General features: G+C 46.1%; 1 protein-coding gene across 2 annotated transcripts in view; it reads right to left on the reverse strand.

Annotated features, from left to right (window-relative positions):
• The window catches only part of EP400 (E1A binding protein p400), a 657,563-nt gene that overhangs the window by 255,831 nt on the left and 378,147 nt on the right, over positions 1–23,585 (reverse strand). For both annotated transcript variants that reach the window (XM_086942653.1, XM_086942654.1), the window contains 6 exons: positions 21,985–22,143; positions 20,939–21,022; positions 20,516–20,650; positions 13,487–13,531; positions 13,250–13,403; positions 12,560–12,801 (listed from right to left, as the gene is read on the reverse strand). In XM_086942653.1, the coding sequence (XP_086798779.1) occupies positions 12,560–12,801; positions 13,250–13,403; positions 13,487–13,531; positions 20,516–20,650; positions 20,939–21,022; positions 21,985–22,143 (819 nt within the window). The remainder of the gene's footprint in view (positions 1–12,559; positions 12,802–13,249; positions 13,404–13,486; positions 13,532–20,515; positions 20,651–20,938; positions 21,023–21,984; positions 22,144–23,585) is intronic.

Genomic DNA, 23,585 nt, shown 5'->3' on the forward strand with positions numbered 1-23,585 from the left:
GCCGTGATGACGTCGTCGGAGTATTTAGACGCCGCCTCCGCGTGCTGACGTCAGTTCTTAGCCACAGCTGTTCCGCGCCAGAAGCGCAGAGCCATGACAAAAACCAACACTGGTGCCAAGAAACTAGGGCCCTGAAAGGGGATGACCTTAACCCTAGATATCGGTTCGCAGAACGGGGAGGATGGGTGGGACGGTAAGGAATCTATCACTAACTAATGTCTCTTACAGATATATCGTAACACAAGTAGTAACTTGTGCATCTGAAAGAGACACGTTAGTGATAGATTCCTTACCTTGGAATAGATACCCCAGCAATACCATCCCCGTGGTGGAGGGTCTGCGAACCAATAATCACACCAGAAAGTCCTGGAGGACGGAACGGCCAAAGTAGCCGTCCCTCCGGACTTGACTGTCCAGGCAATAGTGTCTTGCAAACGTGTGCAGCGAGGCCCACGTAGGTGCCTGGCAAATGTCCTGCAAGGGCACACCTCGGCCCAAGGCAGTTGTAGTGGCCGTGGCTCGAGTGGAATGAGCCCTCAGCCCAACAGAGGGTTCCTTCTTAGCCAAGGAGTAACACGCCTGGATGCACAAGATAATCCACCGGGAGATGGTCCGCTTGTGCACCACTTTCCCTTTCTTAGCGCCCGCGTACCCAACAAAGAGTTGATCATCCACCCAGAACTATTGTGTGCGGTTCAGATAAAATGAGAGCGGACATTTTAGGTCCAGACGGTGGAGCCTCTCCTCCTCTCTCGAGGGGTGCGGAGGCGGAAAGAAGGTGGGCAACGTGATGGATTGCCCAATGTGGGAGGCCGTGACTACCTTGAGAAGGAAGGAGGGCCTTGTCCGTAATACAACCTTGTCCGGATGGACTGAAAGGAAAGGAGGCTTACAAGACAGAGCCTGGAGCTCACTCACTCTCCTGGCAGAGGTGATGGCTACCAGGAAGGCAGTCTTCAAAGAAAGAAGGCGAAGAGGACAGTTGTGAAGTGGCTCTAAGGGAGCGCACATCAGAAACGTTAGAACCAGGTTCAAGTCCCACTGAGGCATCACGAAGGGAACAAGAGGAAAGGTATGAGTGATGCCCTTCAGGAATCGATTAACGATAGGGGACTTGAACAAAGAAGGTTGGTCAGGCAGCCTCAGAAAGGCTGAAAGAGCTGAAAGATAGCCCTTGACAGTGCCTAGAGCAGAGCCCTGCTGGGCAAGAGAGGGAAGAAAGAGGAGAACCTCAGAGAGAGGGGCATTGAGGGGATCCACAGCCTTTGCTGTGCACCATGCCACAAATCTGTTCCACCTGCAGGCGTATACCGACTTTGTGGAGGGACACCTGGCTGCCAGAATGATGTTGCAAACTTCAGGAGGCAAGTCAAATGCCCTCAACTGTCGCCGCTCAATCTCCAAGCATGGAGGTGGAGACTGGACAGGTTCGGGTGGAGGACCGTCCCCTGCTGCTGCGACAGAAGATCCTCCTGAAGAGGCATACGAACCGGGGGATCGGCTGACATACTGAGTAGCTCGGGATACCAGTACCTTCGTGCCCAGTCCGGAGCCACAAGGATGACTTGTGCCCGGTCGCGCCTGATCTTCTTCAGCACTCTGGGCAGAAGTGGTATAGGCGGAAAGGCGTACAACAGACCGCAACTCCACTCGTGACGAAAAGCGTCTCCGAGCGAGTGCCGCCTTGGAAATTCCAACGTGCAGAACTGATGACATTGCGCGTTCTCTTCGGTGGCGAATAGATCTAACCAAGGCTCTCCTCACTGCAGAAAGAGGCCTTGCGCCACGTCCGAGTTCAGACACCATTCGTGATCCATCGAGCACCGACGGCTGAGTTCGTCCGCCCTGGCGTTCAGAGAACCTGCCAGGTGTTGAACCACCAGAGTCACGCCCTGATGTTCCAGCCATTGCCAGAGACGCAGAGCCTCCGGGCAAAGGGTCCACGACCCCACTCCGCCCTGTTTGTTGCAGTACCACATGGCGGTGGTGTTGTCCGTGAACACTTGCACTGCACTCCCTCGGACAGACGGGAGGAATGCCTTCAGTGCCAGACGAATCGCCCGCAGCTCCAACAGATTGATATGGAGCCGGGACTCCGCCGGAGACCAGAGTCCTCTGATCTCCGCCTCTCCCAAGTGGCCTCCCCAGCCCTGGAGGGACGCGTCCGTCAAAACTACGTGCTCCGGTTGGGGAAGGGAGAGGGATCTGCCGTTGACCCAATCGCGGTCCGTGAGCCACCACTGCAGCTGTCTCGCAGTGCCCTTCGAGATCAGGACATGGTCGGACAGGTTGCCCTGATGCTGGGCCCACTGAAACTTCAGGTCCCACTGCAGAGCCCGCATCCGCCACCGTGCGTGATGCACCAGAAGGATGCAGGAGGCCATCAGCCCCAGAAGCCGCAGCGTCAACCTGACCGAAACTCGGGATAAAGGCCGGAAGATCGGAATCAGAGCCTGTATATCCCGAACCCGCTGTTCGGGCGGGTAAACCCGAAACTGCGCCGAGTCGAGAACCGCTCCGATGAAAAGGAGCTTCTGAGAGGGGCACAGGTGTGACTTCGGCACATTGATGGAAAATCCCAGCTGGTGCAGGAGATCCGCCGTAGTCTGTAGGTGGCTGACGCCTGTCTGGGGCGAGCCCGCCTTCAACAACCAGTCGTCTAGGTAGGGGAAGACTGACACCCCTAACCTGCGCAGATGAGCTGCGACCACCGCCATCACCTTCGTGAACACCTGTGGGGCGCTGGTAAGGCCGAAGGGGAGCACGGTAAACTGAAAGTGCTCGTGGCCTACCGTGAACCGCAGGTAACGCCGGTGGGCCGGTAGGACAGGGATGTGGAAATACGCGTCCTGCAAGTCCAACGCTACCATCCAGTCTCCTGGGTCTAGGGCAGCTAAGACCTGAGCCAGAGTCAGCATTTTGAACTTCTCCTTCCGGAGGAAGCCGTTGACGTTCCTCAGATCCAAGATAGGGTGTAGGCCCCCTTTGCCCTTCTTGGGTACCAGGAAGTAGTGGGAGTAGCAACCACGTCCTACTTCTGGCCCAGGAACGCGCTCGATGGCCCCCTTGGCCAAGAGGGCCGAAACTTCCTCCTGCAGGAGCCGCAAGTGATCCCCCGATACACGGTGGTGTTGCGGTGGCATGGCTTGAGGGGTCGTCGCGAAGGGGAGGGAGTAGCCCCTTCGGACGATCTGCAGCACCCACCTGTCCGAAGTGACAGTGCGCCAGTGAGAGTGGTGATGGCGAACCCTGTCTCCCACTGGCGTCACATGGGCCGAAAAGCACGGACTAGGAGGGTTTAGAGGTGGATGCCGCGGGGGCAGGTGTGGACTGACTCCGCCTGTTTCCCCGACCGCCTCCACGGCGGTTTCCACGGCCGCCGCCGCGCTGGACGACAGTTTGCGGCGAGTGGCTGGCGCGCGTGTGGGGACGCCCCTTCCGTGGCCACGAAAGGAGCGTAAGGCACCCGGTTGCTGGCGCGGGGCCGAGAGGCCCAAGGACTTGGCCGTAGCCCTGGAGTCCTTAAAGCGCTCAAGCGCGTGGTCTGCCTTGTCGCCAAAGAGGTGACGGCCATCGAACGGCATGTCCATAAGGGTGTTTTGGACGTCTTCCGAAAAATTGGCGGATCTCAGCCAGGAGTGGCGTCGTACCGCCACCGTCGTAGCCATCGCTCTGCCCAGCGAGTCAGTAGTATCCAGCCCACGCCTGATTGAATACTTGGCTGCGTCCCGGTCCGCCACAAGAGCTTGGCCGAGTTTGGCCCGTACCTCCAACAGGCACTCTGGCAGCACTTCCGCCACCGTCTCCCACAGAGAGTGGGTGTAGCGGCCCAAGAGGCATGCGGTGTTGGAAGACTGCAGTCCCAAACTAAGGGACGAGAAGATCTTCTTGCCATAGTTCTCGTACCTCTTGGATTCCCTGGATGCCCAGACTCTCGGGGGTGGGGTGGGAGGACAGGAAACATGGGTCGCCCGGAGCCGGGCGGTGGCGTCTGGCCACGTTCCGATCTACAGGTTGAACCCGTAGCGGGCCTGGACCAAGTGCCCAAAAGAACGTCCGTCAAGGCCTCATTAAACGGCAGCAGAGGCTCCATAGAGCATGACTGCGGCTTAACGACCTCAGTGAGGAGGTTAGTCTTCACGGCCGTGACGGGGAGCTCAAGGCCCAAGGCCTTGGCAGCCCTCGTCAACATCACACCATAGGTAGCTCCCTCCTCCGAAGCCACGGTAGGAGGAGAGACAAATCCAGTGTCTGGAGAGGTGTCCAGGCCACTGGCCTCCCCAAGGTCTCCTGCCCAGTCCATGTTAGACTGGCACTCCCTGGCCAGAGGGTCCTCATCCCTCATCTCCTGAGATTCAGGGTCGTAATTGTATGAGGTCGGTTCGTAGAAGCTAAAATCTCCAAACGGCGTCGAGATTGGCGCCGGTAGGCGTCGTCCCGACGTCGGAACCGAATGAAAGGAGGCATCGGGGACGGGTGCCGGAGGGGACACCACACGGACCGACGCCGGGGGGGTCGTAAGGTCCACCAGTGACGATCCATCACCCAACGAAGGTCCAGCGGCGCCGGACCCAAAGGCGCCGACGGCACCGGGGCCGCTGTACCCTGCGGCCCTGGGCCCGAGGGTACCGGCGGTGTCGGGATCGTGGGGCCCTGCAGCGCCGGTCCCGAAGGCGTCGGCAGCGTCGGGGCCGAAGCACCCGACGGCGTCGGGGTCGAAGACCCCGACCCACTAGGGCCCCCAGACGGGTTCGCTGGGCCCGAAGGCGCCGCGGAACCAGTCGGAGGAGAAAGGGACCTCATGGCCATGAGGAAACGCTCAATCTCCTCCGGCGTCGCATTCAGCCCAGGGACCAGAGGGTATGGGGCCGGACGCGGCGCCCGCGACTCCCGAGGAGCCGCGTGGGCGGTGTCACCCGAACCCCCGGCCGCATCGTGCGAGCGTCGGGGGGGAGTCATAAGAGCGATAATGTCTCTTCGACTTCTTATGCTTCTTACCTGACGACTTGGACCCAGAGGAGTGGTGCCGACTCCCGGAGCTGTGACGGCTCCGTCCCCGCGACCTGTCCCTCGACCTCCCGTGGGACCGGGACCTCACATGGCGCGGGGCCGACTGCCGGAGTTCGAGTCGCCTGCGGGACCGCTCCTGCCTGGCCTTCCTCGAAAGGGCCCGACAGTCGGGGCAGGCCTCGTCGTCATGGTCGACGCCCAAACACGTCAGGCACAGGCGGTGGGGATCCGTGACCGACATGGTCCGGTCGCACTCGACGCAATGCTCGAATCCGGGCATCCCTACAGGCACCGTCGGAGTCGTACAGACTTTGAAATGGATCAAAAGATCACCAAAACTTAGTCAAAAAGTGACTAGGGAACTGCTCTTTCCAGATCTGCGCTGGCTGGCGCCGAAAAAGAAGAACTGACGTCAGCACGCGGAGGCGGCGTCTAAGTACTCCGACGACGTCATCACGGCGCCCACGACGCAGACGACGGACGCGGAGCCACGGACGACGCCTACCGACGGGCAAGGGTACTGCTACGCAAAAGTTTCCGGATCGAGTCTGACGCCTGGGGATATTCTAAGGTAAGGAATCTATCACTAACGTGTCTCTTTCAGATTGAGGCCTATGCTGCTACTTACTAGCACACAGAAGCTATTGAAAAGAGTTTCCAGATCTGGCGTTAGGGGAGATTCACAATGTAAGGAATCTGTGGTCAAAAGCAAAGATCAGAAAACGCACTACACTTGTTGTTTGTTATTTGTTATTTAATATTTATAAAGCGCGAACTGTCGCTACGGAAGGAGCATCCTGGTGCTGAGGAAAGTGGGAGTAAACAGAGGTAAGATCTAAATGGCGGTCAATACGTATGCATCTGTCAGATTGAAAATCCAGGTCTTAAGTTGTTTCCTGAATGGGTTCTCTAGATCCAGCAGTCTTAGTTCTTTGGGCATGGAATTCCATGCCCTAGAAGCCAGGACACTAAGAGTTTTTCCACCCTTGGTTTTGTAATGAAATTTGGGAATACTGATTAAATTACAGCCTAATGATCTTAAAACTCTAGTAGGGTTGTAACGGGTATATCTTCTCGAAAGATACTTTGGGCCAATGTTATTTAGCGCCCTAAAGGTAGTCAAAAGGATTTTTAACAAAATCCTTTTGTGGAGGGGAAGCCAGTGCAATTTCCTAAGGGCTGTAGATGCAGAGGATTTTCTAGGCAGTTTTAGTACCAGTCTCGCTGCCGCGTGTCGCACACTTTGTAGTTTTTTTAACGTGAGCTTTTTTACCCCTGCCATAAGACCATTGCAATAATCGAGGCTGGAAAGTATGAGAGCAACTGCCACAGCCTTTCTCGACTCGATGGGGAGAAAATCAAAGAATTTCTTTAATTATTTTATAATATTGAAACAGCTTCCTGCAACACTCCTTACAAGGTGGTCATAGGACAATGATGAATCAAAAAGTACACCCAGATTTCTGGCCACTTCAACCGAGCTAGGGGGTGCAGTGGTGCCCTTTGGCCACCATTTACTGGGGCTAAAGTTGACATTTTTTCCCAAGGGCAATATTTCCGTTTTACTTGACTAACATTTCAGATGGTTGTTATTCATGCACAAAAAAGACGTCAGTCAGACAGTTCTGAAAATCCTGTTCAGCATTTGTGGAGTTCTTATCTAAGGATACAATCAATTGAGTATCATCGGCCTACGATCTTACTAGTATCCCATATGATTCAATTAGAGTAATAAGGGGCACCATGTAAATATTAAAAAGTAACGAACTTAAAATGGAGCCCTGGGGAACGCGAGAGGTGATTTTTTTTTCTATCGAGAGAAAAGGTCCCAGTGAAGGGGTTTGGGTTCTCTCAGATAGGAAAGAACTTATCCAGTCAAGGGCACCCTCTGTAATTCCCTTTTCTCTCAATCTACCAATAAGTATTTTATGGGAAATGGTATTCAACGCCGCCGATAGATCAAGTGATATCAGGACGGCGTTTTTTCCTTCATCCTGTAAATGTTTAATGGAATCAGTAAGTTCGATGAGAGCTGTTTCAGTGGAATGCTTTGGGCGAAAACCAGATTGTTGGTGGTGTCAGATGTTATGCATTTCCACAAAATTCTTCAGCTCTTGATGGACCATTTGTTCAGTTATTTTCCCAAGGACCGGGAGAAGGGATATCGGTCGTAGATCGGAGAGATCTGTAATATTTTTATTTTGTTTTTTCATTAAAGGTTTCACTATTGCTTTTTTCCAATCAGATGGAACAATGCCTGAACTAAGTGAGGCATTAACTATTGCATTTATAATGGGATTCACTATATCAATTATCTGATGGAGGCTCAGCGGGGGACAAGAGTCAGATGGAGATCCTGATTTACAGGATATGATGGCTTCGCGGGTTTGCACAAGAGTCACTGGTTGAAACATTCTAAGAGTATGTGCCGCTGTCACAGTCGTGTCATTAGTGTCCTTAGTGATGGATTGAGGGATCGGTGGAAAATCGTCCTGTTAGAGTTTGATTTTCTCCTCAAAGTAATCAGCGATTTGATTGCAGAAGCCTTGAGACGGAGGAATTTCCAATTGGAGAGCTTTCGGGTGGGTGAAGGATTGAACTATGGAAAAGACAGTTTTTTGTTTTTGTTGGGCATCCTGAATTGCTTTTTTTTTTTTGTCCTCAATTGCCTTGCCCTCCTTTCAAGAAACCGCCAACCACCTAGCATGTCCAACCCAGAGAGACTTAAGATTTTGACTGTCTCCCGCACCGCAACATGATTTGGCATTATTGGTATCTTTTTCAACCTGAAGGACTGACAGTGAAACAGGGAGCCCAGGTCCTTGGAGTATACTAGGCATAATCATAGGACCCGGGGAAAAAAATTTAAAAATCCACGGAAAACTATCTCCACTGGACCAACAAATCCCAAAAAGCCAAGTTACGTTTACTACAGGTTCTGACCAAGTCCACCTTAGATGTTTCATATAGGGACTTCAACCAGACTGAGTGTGATGGGCAATGTTCCCACTAATTATTTTCCTCTGTGTGCGGCAGAGTAAGGTCTCTGTGCGCTGCAGCCAAGGCTATGTGCGCCAAGCACCTGACTGCGCATGTAGACGAGGGCTTTGAGTGGGATGAAAATACTCGTGGATATTTCAAAGGGGCGTAACCGATGCAATTAAGGGTGTGGCTTAAAAGCAATTAAGCTAAAAATATGTGTATTGCATAGTGTGCCACCCTATTGATATTTTGCTGCTTCTGGTTGTGCCCTGTATGGACTCATCAGGCGGGGTACAGCTTGGGTCCAGTGGCACAGTGAGCACTGGACTCACGTCTAGGCACACCCTTGCTACTTGGGGCGTTACATCTAAGTCACACATGTTGATGTGAGTTTGGGGTTCTAAAGCATTGTAGTCTAAATATTTTGCAATATCCAAGTAAATTCTGACAAATAAAGCGTTGCTGAAACAGTTGTGCTAATAGACTTACATTCACACGCTTATTACTACAGTGCAAAGTGCACAGGTTAAATTCCATGTGGTGACCACTGTAAAGCCTGATTAAGTCAAGACACCGTTTCCTACTGCCCCAAAGCCCTCCTTATTAAACCAAAGCTACAGCACCACTACTCAAAAGTCCAATCTAATGAGATTTGGTCTCGCAGCATAGGTCTGTCCGCTTATGTTCCTGCTTCTTGTAAGTTCAGCCAATGAAATAACAAGCTGCAAACTCTGCCTGTACATCTTAGGTAGCAGCCTACTATTACCATTGTTGATGGAAGGAAAGATATCCTAAACTTTTTCTCTCCACTCCCAGGAAAGTCCCACACACCCTGGCATAGTGCCAGAGAGTTGCGTGACTTTCGCTGGGTAAGAATTATCCACAGGACCAGTAAAAGTCCTTGATTTGTTGCAAGAAAAGTACAGATAGGACAAATCTTCTTTCAAAGCTACAAAAGAAATGACATTTCATTTCAGCACACCCCAAAATAAACCCTATTTCTGCTAATGGAAAAGAACTCCAGCAGGCCTTTCAAACATGGAAAATAAAACATTATTCTTTTCGTAATTACAAATGTGCATGTCAGTAGAGGGAGTCTGAAAATGTCAACTCAAGTTTTAGTGACCTTACCTTAAAACGACAACTAAAAAAACTATTTTAATTAATATATCTGCTCAAACAATTCCGATGGTTAGTGTAAGGGGTAAATGAAGAATAACACGGAATATGAAGGAAGAAACCAGGGCAATAAAGGCAATTAAAAGGAGCTCATGCCAGAACACTTTGCCACCTGTGTTATTTTCTGTCTCCTTAGCTGGAATCTCAGCGCAAGGTAACGGTTGCAAACTGGCAATTTATCAACTAAACATTATTTTAAACCCTCACAATAGCGTCTAAAGCAGTACGCGATCTATGAACTATCTTACCCTATATTAGATCGTATCCGAGTACAGTGTCATACATTAAACTAACTTTCACCTTTTAGTAAAAGCTAACCGTTCCTGCGCACATCTTATTTCCTTTCATTCTATTTGCTTGGTCCTGATAATCTGAACTCTCTCCCACCGGCTCTCAGGGGTATAACATCTAGAACTGGAAACCAAGATTTCCCCAAGCACACACCTTATTGAACATGGATAACATGGAACAAGGATAACACAATTCTTGGCTTTTCCCCTCACAAATGAAGACTAAGCCAAGCATAAATATTAAGACACGTAAGTGTTCCTGAGAATACATAGCAATTCTAATGCTACGTTTGTTCTTGGTTTGCCCTGTACTCGACGTCATTATACTAAGTATTTGTGTTAGAAAAAACAATTGAGCTTTGAAATAGTAGCAGCCTGCCCTAGAAAAACTGTAAAGTGAACTTTACTGCAGATTCAAAGAACCCCCCTGCTTAGACTGTTTCGTAAAGTTCACTTTGCAGTGCTCGCTTTTCACAACCGGCCTTGAAACCTCATCTCGCCACCATCAGTCTGAAAGCACGACGATTGTGGGCCTTTGGGAAAGTATTCCTGTTAATTAAGCAAGTCTGAAAGCACGATGTGTGCTTTACACGTCGTGCTTTCATTCTTGCTTCATTTATTTTCTAAATACAGCGCCACTGGGTGCCGATTGTGTGCCATTGTGAAAATATTCCTGCTAATTGCAGCGCATGATGGGCGCTCTGATTAACAGGAATACTTTCCCAAAGGTCTCAGGCAACCAGTAAATTGCCGTTTTTCGACGCTCGCATTTTAAAAGCGGGCGGCGGCAAGAACGTGTGCGCGCTTCACACGGGACACTGCGCGCTCGATGTCTTAAAGGTGCGCGGGAGCGCAGCCGCGCACATTAGGGGGAACACTGGTGATGGGGCCGTATTTTCCACCCAAATTTTAATGATTTTGGATAGTAATCCTTCTTAGCAATTTTTATGTTACTAAAATATGCATTCCTATGTTTTACGTAGAGAGCTTTCGCTATCGGGTCATAGGGTTTCCTTCATTTGCGTTCACTTTTTTTTACACTGAAGGTGTAGTACTGCAAGAGACTGCGTGTACCATGGGGCACTTATCTTTTTCGTTTTCTCCTTTTTTGAAGGGCGCTTTGGGGGGACGAGATCTTTAAGAACTCGCTGCATCCAGGTGTGGAAAGTTTTAGAATCTCTATCGACGTAACCAGACAGGCTGGGAAATTGAGACTGAGCCAAGTGCTTAAGCTTGGTGTTTTCGGCAACAGTTGCCCAGTTCTGATTGGACGAAGGCTGCAGGGATGTTTTTACCGTTTTAGAAGGGCGGTGCACATTTATGTTAAAAGGGACAAAACAATTGTCCGTCCAGATTTGCGGGATAGGAATACGAGTCACTAGAGAGGGGAAGTTGGAACAGACCCCATCAAGTGTACGTCCTGCTCGGTGAGTAGCCTTTACCACTTTTTGGGAGAGTCCAAATATTTCAAGTGTCTGATAAAAGTTAGTGGCCTGGGAGTCAGTTTTAGATTCAAGCTGTAGGTTGCAATCACCCAGGAGAGTAAAATATGGGTAGCGAAGTAGCTGCTGCCCTAAGGATTCACCCAGGGAACCCAAAAACATAGTGGAACTACCAGGGGGACATGGAGGAATTAAGCGTAATAGAAAAGCCAATGCTTTCGACACCTTTGAGATGGCTAAGATTAAATGTGTGACACTTCAGGGAGTTTCTGATTATTATAGCAACTCCTCCTCCTCTTCCACTCAGCCTGTCCAGTCTAAATATGACATAGCCGGGCAGAAGAGCGACCAACAGGTCAGGGTTGCTACAGTCATCGAGCCACATCTCGGTTATGAAGAGGAAATCTAACTTGTGGTCGAGGAATAATTCCTTGATGTCCTGGCTAGGACTACACATAGACCGTGCGTTAATGAGCCCACTTTTAAAACTAGATAGAATGTACGGTGTATTTGTACAGTGGTTTCTGTTGTAACCAGGAGTGTTTAAAGCAACTTCCTGAGGGGAACACCAACCGCCCTGTAAACAGATATAATTTCTTCTGAACTTTCTACCTCTGACAATTCATTGTCATTCGCTGTTAATAGTCCAAGTTTTCATACAAGAGAGACAAAATCTCTTTGTGTCAGCATGTGTAAAGCACAATGTACGATTTAAATGTGACGTACATATACAAAATAAAATACCAAATACTTTTTAGCAACCAACAGTTATCCACATATTCCACATTTATATTCTATACTGCTTTAACAAGAAGGGAGAGAACACAAAATCCTAAAAAACAAAGTATTAAGTCACTGAGTTATAAATCAGTTTTATGTTAATATTGCTATAAAAGATTTTTTTAAAATTAGTACAAAATGAAAATGATACAGCACCATTAAATTGATTATGAATTAATGCATTACTTCAGTTAAATAAATTTAAAAAATTAAAATTATTTCTTTTCTGAAATGGAAATAAAATATATTCAGCCTACACGATATATATATATATATATATATATATATATATATACACATATATAATGCAACAATAATTATTCAAGAGGATGTATGGAATGAATTAATAGTAATTTAATTATATTTAAAGAAATACATTGATTACATAACACTAATTCATAAATTCAAAAAGTAAAAAAAATATTTTATAAATAATAAATGTTTTAATTTTATAAATTAAATTATATATATTTAATTTTTTTTACTATTTTAAATAATGTAACATTATTTCCTATGGGGTTTTATTTTAAGTCTATCTCCATTATTTTTTATGAGAGGGTGTTACAGTACCTGTGTTTGGACATGTGTGGTGCAGATGCTGTGTCTTTTTGCCTGTAATGACTTATACATTTGGTTCCACCCACTTCCTCAGCCAAAAAGTCCACACTTTTGAATAGCTTTACAATCAAGATTTTGGAAACAGTTCAAAGCAGCAAAGTAACTCAAAAGTATAAGAGCAATCTTACATGTGCAGCTTACTAACAAGAATGAGTTACTTTTTAGAACAACCCATGTGGTCTTTTACACATATATTTCAAACCGTTCTCAACGGCAGAATTACAAACAGTAAAAATGCTCCAGCCAAGTCCTGATTACCTGCAGCAGTGCCCAATCCTCGCTGATGAGCCATTCTGGGTTGTCCTGGCCAGGCTCGGTAGTGGGCTTGACGAGAGCAGGCAAGGGTTTGGCGAACTGTGTCTGCTGCTTTAACAGGATGTTCTTTTTCTGTTCTTTGCCCTCACGGCGCATTTTAAGCATGCTTGGTGCGGCTCTGTCGAACAGTGACCGAGGGGGGACAACCGTCTCACCATGGCGCAGCTTTTTCTTCCTGCCAACAGCTGATAAATGTAGGAATATTCAGTAGAGAAACTTATATCAGCTGTCGTTGTCATCTATGCCAAAAAGTTTGGAGGAACACCGAAACACTAACAATGTAATTAAGCCTACCTGCACTCGCTCACTGTATTGTTAAACGCAGTTAATTACTTACTAAGAGATTATGTGCCAGAGATGGGGGTGCACAATGAAGTGAAGGGCAATTAACAGCAATGGATACAATGTTGGCTATTAGGCCACTTGCTCCCACAGACTCAATTTCATCCAACACAAGTAGATATACTTGTCAACTGTCCCTACCTGCTTCACCCTTACTGAGAGATAAGCAGCAGTACTGGTATGGTATCCTGATTAGCTACACCAGTCTCAAAATTATATACCAGGTACTTATAACTGACGGAGAAAGCAAAATACTTTAAATGCATCAGGATAATGGTGTCAGTAATTTACCTGTGGGATCCATCCGCTGCCGCTTGCGTTCTTTCCTCACATACACCGGCGGCAGCTTAGATTCAGGGATTGGGTTGAGATCATACATCAGGCTCAAAACAGAGTCTATGTATATATCATTTTCATCCTGGGGAGGAGTTGGAGGAGTCCACAGCTGTGCAGAGATGTAAATGTGCACATTAAACTAATGTAAAGCATTAAGCATTTTAATTTTTATCACTATAAAAGAAGACTTACTGGCATTATTTCATCATGCCCATCTGGGTCTTCATAGATATATTCCTGTAAATAAAAAGAATGAAGCATACTTGTGAATATATTCTGCACATTACCCTCAATAAATGTATTCCTTTTTATCATCAACATTTGTATTTCACTCAACTATGTAAACTCACAAGATTGAGACTTTAGATAATTTTAATGACGGGGATCTGAATGTTTATTATCATAAAGGGGCAAAATCATTCATAGCGAGTACAAAGCTGGAGTTCTTTAGAATATAGCAACTTTAATAGGTTTAATTATTTAAAAGACCTTCCAAACCTAAACAAGAGCAGTGGTGGCATGAGAGAAAGGCACATACCTACAACATCAGCAACAAGCTGTAGTGATTTATAACTTGTCATTTGCATCCTCTGAAAATATTCCTTACACATTTAAACACTATGGATTTCAGACATCAGAATTCCTTACACAGCGTGCTTTTAGAACCAAATGTGGGTCTAGGAGTGGCCGTATCGCGGAATCCGCTCTGCTGACACCTATTGATGCCATTCAATGCCAGGTTGATCAGGAAGGATCTGCCATCTTGGTGCTGATGGACCTTTCAGCGGCATCTGGCACAGTGTCCCCCTCCAGTCGGGTTAACAGACTTCGCCAAGCAGGGGAGAGACACACTGCTCTGGTCCAGTTGGAATCCTTTCTTACAAACAGAACTCGCATTGTGAGGTTTGGTCATTTTAGGGCAAAAAACGTTAGGGGTATTTTTCAACTCATCTCTTACTTCTGATATTCAAGCAAAGAGGACTGTTAACTCCTGCTTCCACATTATCAAAATGTTAAGAAAGCTTTTTCCCCTTATTCCTGCTGAGCTCAGAATAGCAGTGGTCATTGCGCTAATCACATCTCCCCTTGATTACTGCAATTCTCTGTACCTAAACATTAATAAAACTACTCAATAGAGTCTAGACAATTCAGAACGCTGCTGCTTGCCTCGTCCTTAATGTTCCTAAATGTTGGTTTGTTAGAGAGGGCATTCGCTCCATGCACCGACTGTCGGTCAGGAAGCAAGTGACTTTCAAAGCTATCCGTCTAGTTCACACCGCCCTCCACTTCCAGGGACTGTTGCACTTGAGAATGGCCTTCCACTGGTATATCCCCGACAGACATCTGAGGTCTGCCTCTCCAAGGAAGGTGGAAATACCAAGAATTCGGAAAGAAAAGTTGGGGGAGGGGATTCAGGGTTACTGCAACCAGGTTGTGGAACACCGTGCACATTCATATTGCTAGCCTCTCCTCCCATGCAGCTTTTTGCAAGCACTTGAACACCTGGCTTTTCTCACTTCAAGATGCTTAGGGATAGTCGTTTCTGTGAAGTTTCTCTTGGTTAGAACTTTAACACCCTTGGGTGTCTACAAATCTCAAATACAAACAATAGGGTGATATGAAGGTTGCTGAAATTCCTAGCACAAGACAACATTTTAATTTCGACAACTATGCCTAGGGAGATGGGCAACCTTCAAGCCAATATGTTTATTTTCTTATGGGCATGATACCACCAACACTAAATCCAGAGCAAACGTATCATGAGAAAATCTACGGCAAATATCAAAACTTGCCATCAATGTAATTTTTTTATAACTCTAAAAGACTGAAGTGCTTAATTTCTGGTAGCCCAAACTGCATTAAAACAGACAAACTTAGATTGTAATACCAGAGAGTGAAAGCTTTTAAGAAAATAAAAATGTGTGGTCATTTTACAGTAAAAGGGCCCGAGACCACTTAAATGTACATACCAGAAGATAATAATTTGGATTTGTGACTGTAAAATGCAAATCTTGATTCAAAATCTAGACTTACAGGTTTTGTTTTAGCAATTAAGCTTAATCAGCTCACATACAAAAAAAACCCAGACACTTTGCAGACTTTTCATGCTGGGGTGTGGTTTTTTAGCGCGTAATAGAACAGTCAACTCTTGTGTACAGGGAAAAATAAAAACATTGAGGATATTCACAAAGCCTTTAGATCTCATCTCCCATGCGGACTGTTTATGGGGGAAAAAAACTACAGAGAAAATTAACTTTTCAAGGTGAGAAAGGGAACGTAACACCCAGATGTTATAAGATGTAATACGTAAAGATGTTTATCCAGATGAAAAAATGCTTCGGCTGTGGAGGAAAAAAACATAAGGAAAATGACCTGTTAAAACAGGTATACAATACACATGCTGATCCAAACTGTCCCAGAGTGGACAATCTGCATGATGTTTGTACATTTAAACATATAGGAATTACATTTTTTGTTCTATAAGTCAAAAAATGTACTTATTATAGAGGAGAAAATCTATGAGTTTATATCAACTTTCAACTGCGCCTTTGAGAATCGGTGTCTATATATTTTTGTTGCAACCATATTCTTTGCAGTTATCTATTCAAATAAATTAAACTTGGTACATATACCTTGAAAGCTCTCTTAATCTTCATCAACAAAATTAGAAAACTCTCCGTTCATGGCAATGCAGCGGATGCCACTAAATCAAAACACATCTGCAGAGATGTTCTAGTAAAAACAGATGACAGACTTCCTTCATTTCTATTGCTGTGTTCTGTGTTACGGACAAGACTGCGTCTACGTTTTGTTGGGTACAGTAACATCACTTTAGGAGTACAATATACGGTTACTTTCTCTACTTAATTCCCTTTAAAATGGATGATGTTAATGCCTGCAATTCATAGTGCCATTTAACAGCTATAGTGCTGGAAACAGTTCTATATACATTTACTCCAATAATCTTCTTCACTCATTCTAATCGGGTTTCAGGATGGATGCAGCACGGAAACAGCTATACTGAATATAGCAGGTGACATACACAAATCACTGGATGCTAATAGATGCTCATACTCATCCTCCTAGACTTATCAGCGGCCTTTGACATGCTCAACCACAAGCTGCTTTTAGAATCCCTCCACAAACAGATCGGAGCAGACTGCTTGGTTTTGAAATGGTTGGCCTCATATCTACGTAACTGCTCCAAACAAGTAAAAATAGACAACAAAAACTCAGATACTTCCGCCATAACCAAAGGTGTCCCCAAAAGCACAGTACACTCACCTACACTCAATTGTTACATGGAACCCCCCATCGTCATACTCGAACAAGCAAACATCTCATACCAGGTCTATGCAGCGGACACCCAGCTCTACTTAGAAATATCCTCACTAGAGGACTTAAGAAGGACAATTACTATGCTCATAAATGTCCAAACTGGCTATGACACAACCGCCTGAAACTCAGCCAAGACAAGATGGAAACGCTCCTTTTATCAAACAATGGACAACTCCCCAAGTCTAACAGTGGATGAATACCACTGATGCTTTTAACTGCAAATTAACTCTGGCTAATCCCTAGGGATCACCCTGGACCCAAGTCTGAGCATGAACCCAGACAAAAAATACAGCGAAGAGTGCATTCTGCAAACATAAACTCCTCCATAAATCTACCCGAATTATATAATAAGCGCCATGCAAGCTATGGTTCTATCATGATTGAACTACGGAAATGTCACCCTCTTTGGCACTGGGAAGTTGCACCAAGCTCCCTAAGAGCCACACTAAATGCAGCAGTAAGGATGGTCACTGGAATCAAATATCATGCTCACATCTACCTCTTTCTAAAATATCTAAATCGTTTCCGGATTGTAGCCCGATGCTGCCTCAAAACTGCTAGTCTCCCTCTCAAAGTGCTACACACAACAAAACCATGCATTCAAACTCACTAAGGCACTACAGACAAGAAATTTAAGGAGCTCCACTACGCTGCTTCTCATCCCCCCACACCAATAAAACACAAACAAAAAGCCCTAACATGCTCTTTCTCAGGGGATGGCCCCACAATCTGGAACTCCCTCCCCAGCTTCAAAAGACAATTAAAAGATATTCTCCTACATCAGCACCTTGAGCTCCAACGCCTACCACACAACTTTAATCTCAACCAGAACGTTCTCTCCAAAATATACATTGTTTGTTCCTCCCCAGGAAATGCTTTGATTGGAATCTAAGAAGACCTTATTGTGTAACTAATATTATCCAATACTACCGTTGACAATGTTTGTAAAGCGCTCTAATACCTTCGGGTCTTGCCAGTGCTATATAAAAATCACTATGTTAAACTATTTTTAAAGTTTTATATACTGCTTTTTATATAGCACTGGCAAGACCCGAGGGTATAATGTCTATCTATCTATATTATAGATATATATATATATAAAGCTGGCTCTGTCTATGGCATTGTCACTAGGTGATAATACCGTGCATAGAGTCCAGGGGTTCCCCAAATGTGTACCGGGCTCAATGTAAAACCCAGAGTGCTCTACTTGTGGTAGTGTGGGCAAGAAGCTTTAGGACTAACAAAGGAGTGTAAGACATTTATTCCCCAACATTGACCAATAATGGAAACCAACTCAAAAAGAGAATCCATGTCAATTTCATAAAAAATACATGTTGCTTGTATTTTATTTAAGGCCAAGATCATAGCAGTACGTTTTTAACTAAAACTACTTTTCACTTTAAAAAGGCCCAATTAGTGCAATTTCTGAACAGTTTAATTTTATAATATGAAGAAAAACAATACTGCAGTTTAACAGATAAGTACAACACTTACAAATCCAGTCTTCGGGCACAACGGTCTGCAAGTAGCAAGGGTCCGGTGAGTACCTGAACTGCACCACCAGCGGCACAGGACACCGGGTGCAGAGGTCAAAGTCGGAGTTCAACAATGCGTTTCAATGGAAACTGGAGGTCGTTGGAGCCACACTGCTTGCAGGTAAGTAAATCAGTTGAAGGGGCCAAACTTTGAGGGTTAGGACCAGCACAGGGGGGCACAAACCAGCACCAAATAAACAACAAACGATTGGTAACCCAGGTCACAAGGGTGCTCTGCAATTAAGGGTATAGTATAGATTTCCAAAATATCTTGTTGGTGCTTCTAAGGAAGGGTGTGGTCACCAACACCCATCACAACCTACCCAGTAGGTCTACAAACAAGTCAATTTCCCTGAGCACTCAAAATGTACAGGTCCAATATCGAAATTAAAGTTCTGCTGAATGACTTCTGTATATGGGATTTGGAGAGCTTGAATCCAGAAAAAAGGAAAATAAAATATTATCCGTGACTTGAAGGACATTCGTTGATGATTTATTTTGGATTACCACCTGTGACTGCATCAGATTAATTCAGCAGAACTTTAATTTGGATATTGGACCTGTACATTTTGAGTGCTCATGGAAATTGACCAGCACCAAATATACACCACCAGCAGCACAGGGATGGCCGGGTGCAAATTCAGCGTCTGACTCGCAATACTTTTCAATGGAGAATCTTCTTTTTGGGAAACAGGCTGCAGGCGTCGAACTGGAGGGTGCAGGCAGAAAACGGCTAAATTGGGATTTTGGAGGTCACAGGGACCTGCTGGTTTCTCAAAGCCAGGGGGCAGCAGGCGCAGGGGTGCCTTTAGATGTCGTATTTCTCCTTACCGGGCCGGTGGTGGCTGAGGGGACACTTCAGGTTCACACTGCAGTAGAGGTAAGGAGATGTCGGCCAATGCCAATTCGAACTCAGAATCTCTGGGGAGACTTCCCTGGGCAGGTGAGCCACTCAGACTCAGGCTGGGGCATCAGGTGCAGTTTGGGCAGAGTCACGGATCCGCCTTGTTCCAGAATCCTTGTAGCTGGTTTCTTCTGGACTGGGCTGCGGTACTCGGGAGATTGGAGTCTTTTTCTAAGGAAGCAATCCTGCCAGGGTTTTCAGAGGTCGCTAGCTGCGAGACAGGTCGCAGGGTCGTTGAAGCTGGAGACAGGCTGGTAGAGCTAGGGCAGTCTTCTTCAGTCTTCTCTTCAGGGGACGTTTTAGGGAAGTGGTAGGACAATGGACACCTTCTCTGGGGTAGCTACACCCACTATTATGCCACTCTCAAGTGGGAGTGGGCCTAGACCTAGCCCTGATTGGAGGAGTCCCCTCATCTTCAAGGTCGAGGGGTCTGAAAAGTGTGCTTAACTTTGCCTCCACCTGAGGGGTGGAGTTGGCAGAGGTGGGCACACCTCTTAGTTTTCTAAGTTTTCCCGCCGTTTTTTGCGTCCAAAGTTGGGGTGTAAACCGGGGGCTGCCATCTATTGCTAGCAGCAAAGGCTGGGGGTCGCATTACAAAGGCGGCAGGCCTTGAGGCTTCCCTTTGAGCACTGGCCCATCCTGCGGGGAGGAGGTGGAACACCTCTGCCTATGATGTGCATTGCTTCTGGTCCCAGAGAGCAAAGGCTCTCCACTCAGGGTTCCAGAAACTTGTCTGTGTGTGGCAGGCTTCCTAAAGCCAGTCAGTGCCCACACCAGGGTCGGCAGGTTTTTAGGGGTCACCTCTAAGTTGCCCTCTGAGTACATGTTACAATAAATCTCACAGTGGCATCAGCTGGGATTTATAGTGAGGAGTTGTTTGGTACCAACACTCCTGCATTTAGTGAAGCCATCAGGGCTGTGGAACTCAAAGTTGTCGAGTTTCCAGCCCATGTACTTCTATGGGGTCACTGGCAATTACAACATTAAGGAATAGACTCCAATATTGTAGGGGCAAATCTGCAAATGCAGATATGCCAACACCTGGGATATAGTGCACCCTGCCTTAGGGCAGGTAAGGCCTGCTTGACGGGTGACTTACCTATATCTTAGGCAATGATAGCTGGCATGGCACCCAAGGAGTATGCCACGTCGATGTAGTCATTTTGTGTTCACCAGCCCATGCATGCTGCAGTGGCAGTCTGCATGGCCTAAGTGAGGGGCCCCTAGGGCACCCTCTTCAGTCCCAATTCCCTAGGTACCCAGGAACGATTTACTAGGGACTTACTGGGTACCTGCCCAGCAGGGACCCAGTACTCCACATTCAAAGTTGCATCAACATCCATGCAAAAAGCAGGGGGTAATTGCAACAGAACCCCATTTTCCACAATATAAATAAAAATAATTATCGAAACCTCTGCCTAATGAGGTGCTGGGACCCTTTACCATGTTATATGCATCCTCCCGGGTGTATGTGAAAAGTTCCTCCTCATCTTCTTCCCAGAGCAGGTTTGCATGCAGCTCCTTCAGCTCTTTGATGTGATGGATTTCCCAGGCCTTCTTTGCAGCTTTCAACTCGTCCTTAAAGGAAAAAGAGTGGCATTACAGCTGAAAACACATTCAGACATTTTACTAATTCAGTCAAGGTCTATAATACTTTTCTGTAAATTACTACATGACTTAAGGGTGCCCAAAATCTTATTCTAAACTTTTCATGAGGAATTAAAAGCTGCAAAACAATTAATTAAGCAAAAACCTCACTGTCTCAAGACTTGCCAACCCTAGGTTCTGTCATCCGTTATACTTAATCTTGCCTTCCTCACTCTGTGCTCGTATTTTAGGTGGGCATCAGAAATCTCACACCAGTACCTCGATAAGCCTCTGTTTTTCTTCATTGCTGGACAAGTAGAAAATCTCCAGGTATTGTAGAGCATACTTTTCGATCGGGGTGAGCTGTTCACGAGACAAAAAACACATTCTCTTAAAGACTTAAAGTAGTCATCCCCAATGCAAACAGAATTTTGATACACATATTTACAAATTAGACAAAAGCCTCAACTCTGGAACACATAGCTCATGAGACTAACACCAAATGAGGCTATCAGGTAAAGCTCAGGGGGCTATTATGCAAAGCTTAAGAGTCTAGCATGGAAAGTCCAAGATGCTATGCAGTATGAATGAGAACAGTACGCAAAGGTCAGGAGGTTAGCATGCAAAGCTCATGAGGTTACAAATGACCATAAAGACCATGAATCTGCACACATTGCTTGTGAAGCTACTGTACAAAATAAGTGAAGCTAAAAGGAATTTTATTAAGAAAGTAAACTATTAATGAAAGTTATTATACAAAGAATTAGGTCAACAATACAGAAAGATCTGCTGATTCAAACTTATTTCTGAGAAGGCCATGTGCACAAGCAACATACTGTTCAGCAAGACAGTTCTGGTGTGATCCTTAACAGACTAAGTCACAAAGGCTCTTTCACGGAGGTCTTTTGGAGGCATACGAGCTGAACCTACTACTGCAAGTTACAAATTGCTGAGCTTCATTTTTAGACTGCATTGTGCCCAGAGGCTTCAAGGCAAATCGACCTAGTACTTCACTGTGGATACTGGGGAAAATGAGAGCTTAGCACAACTCAATTTGAAAGCAGGTCTTGAGTCTTCTAGCAACAGAGAAACCAGCCTCAGATGTCACAACACAGAACTTTTGATGTATTTTCCCATATCTGCATGTGAAATTATTTTATTGCAGAAGTGAAGCTTTCTAATCCAAAGAAACACATTTACAAGATTATTCTGCTACTGATCCCCAACGGTGGTGTTCAGGCACATCCTTTGCTACATTTCCCATACCTCATGGGAAGTGCTGCACCACTAATGACAAATGCTTTATATCAACACACGGTTCTTACCTGATCCATTAAGTCAGCTAGCTCAGAAGCTTGTGTGGGCTCCTCATCGCTCTCCAAATCACAAAGAAGGAGTGGTAATAAGGCAGGGCAGTGATCAGCTGCTGGATCTTGTTGCTGGCTCGTAGGATCTTCGTCCACCTCCTCAAGGCTGCTGAGTGCCTAAGCAGAAGTCAAATTCCAAGATGAGAACACACATTTGCAAAGCTAGTGTTTTTGAATTTATAGGGAAAAGACTTTTCCAAACATCAATCAAAATGAATCAGCAGAGAAGAGATTTTTCTTCACATGCAAACGTATTCAATAGGGACAGCACCAGTGCACATTTATTAGCTTTACTTTTGTTTCATTGTAAAACAAAGCAATTTGTTACTCTAAATTAACTTTTCCCATACAAACACATTCTAATAAAGGCTAATTTGACAAATTTAGAAAGAAATGGAGGGTTAAATGTGAAGAAAAAGTTATTTACCTTTGGTAGTGAAGTCTCTAGTGGACACTATCTACCTCAAGATTCCACAGCTTCGGACTCCTCCTCCAGGTACTAGACTTATACATAAAAATTTTCTCCATAGCTCTACCCAGATGGTAAGGGGGTGCTGACAAAATTGGAACCGCCGACCCCCTGAAATGGGCTTCCCCCACTTTTGAGAAGACTTGTGGTGCCAATTTCAGACCAAAATAAAGAACTGCAAACTGATAGTAGTTGTGCCCTCCACAAAGCTCAGATACTTCCTGTGGGACTTCAGAATCGGAACATGAGTGAGAAACAGCACTTTGAACTTCTACTTACACAGGAAGAAGTTAAAAAAACATGAGGTCCAGGATAGCAGACAGTCTGATGCCATTCTTTGGAAAAAGGAAGCAACAAGAGTTGCCTCCTTGTCCAATCTACTGCTCTGACACCACCTCCTCGGCTCCTTTCTGATGCAAGGCAGACACCCCTTGCTACACGAGGAAAAAGTGTTCCAGCAAAAGGCTCCAATGGGCAGCGGGAATCCTGGAAGGAAAAGCATGGAAGGGTAGGAAGACCTCTTTTCCACAATCTGTATTACCCATGGACCAAAGTTGAGACACTCCAGGCCTTCAGAAAAAGGGACACCAGGCCTCCCACCACCTGCAATTGTCCAAACAAGGGACCTAGAGCAACTTTCCTGGGGTGGCTGGGGAGGTGGAGGAGGAATTAGCGACTGTCTGAGGTGGTGCAGGGCCCCTTTCCACAGACCCTGAACTGTCTCAAGAGTGTGGTTCTAAGATTGATGCTGACCACAGGCCAATTAGTGCTGATTGAAGTTAAGGCCTCTCCAACATCATCAAATCTGCTGGATCCCTTGAAATTACTTCCACTTATGATGTTGACCAAGACAGCAGACTGAGCCAATATTGGCTTTGAATCATCCTGAGATGGAGTTGGTCTTTTCCCAAAACGGTTTTGTACCTTCGAAGGAAAAGTCCATGAAGTTGGCCTGCATATCCAGAGGTTCCCTCCGCCAGGTAGTGGGAAACTGGATTTTTATTGCAGTACCCTCCCCAACCCCCCCTACGACTGAGGGGTGCTGGGCTCATTCTAACCTGGTTCCTGATACCAGTGTTATTTCCTTAAA

The sequence above is a fragment of the Lissotriton vulgaris genome, chromosome 11 (assembly GCF_964263255.1).
Source record: "Lissotriton vulgaris chromosome 11, aLisVul1.2, whole genome shotgun sequence".
In the NCBI taxonomy this organism is placed as follows: Eukaryota; Metazoa; Chordata; class Amphibia; order Caudata; family Salamandridae; genus Lissotriton; species Lissotriton vulgaris.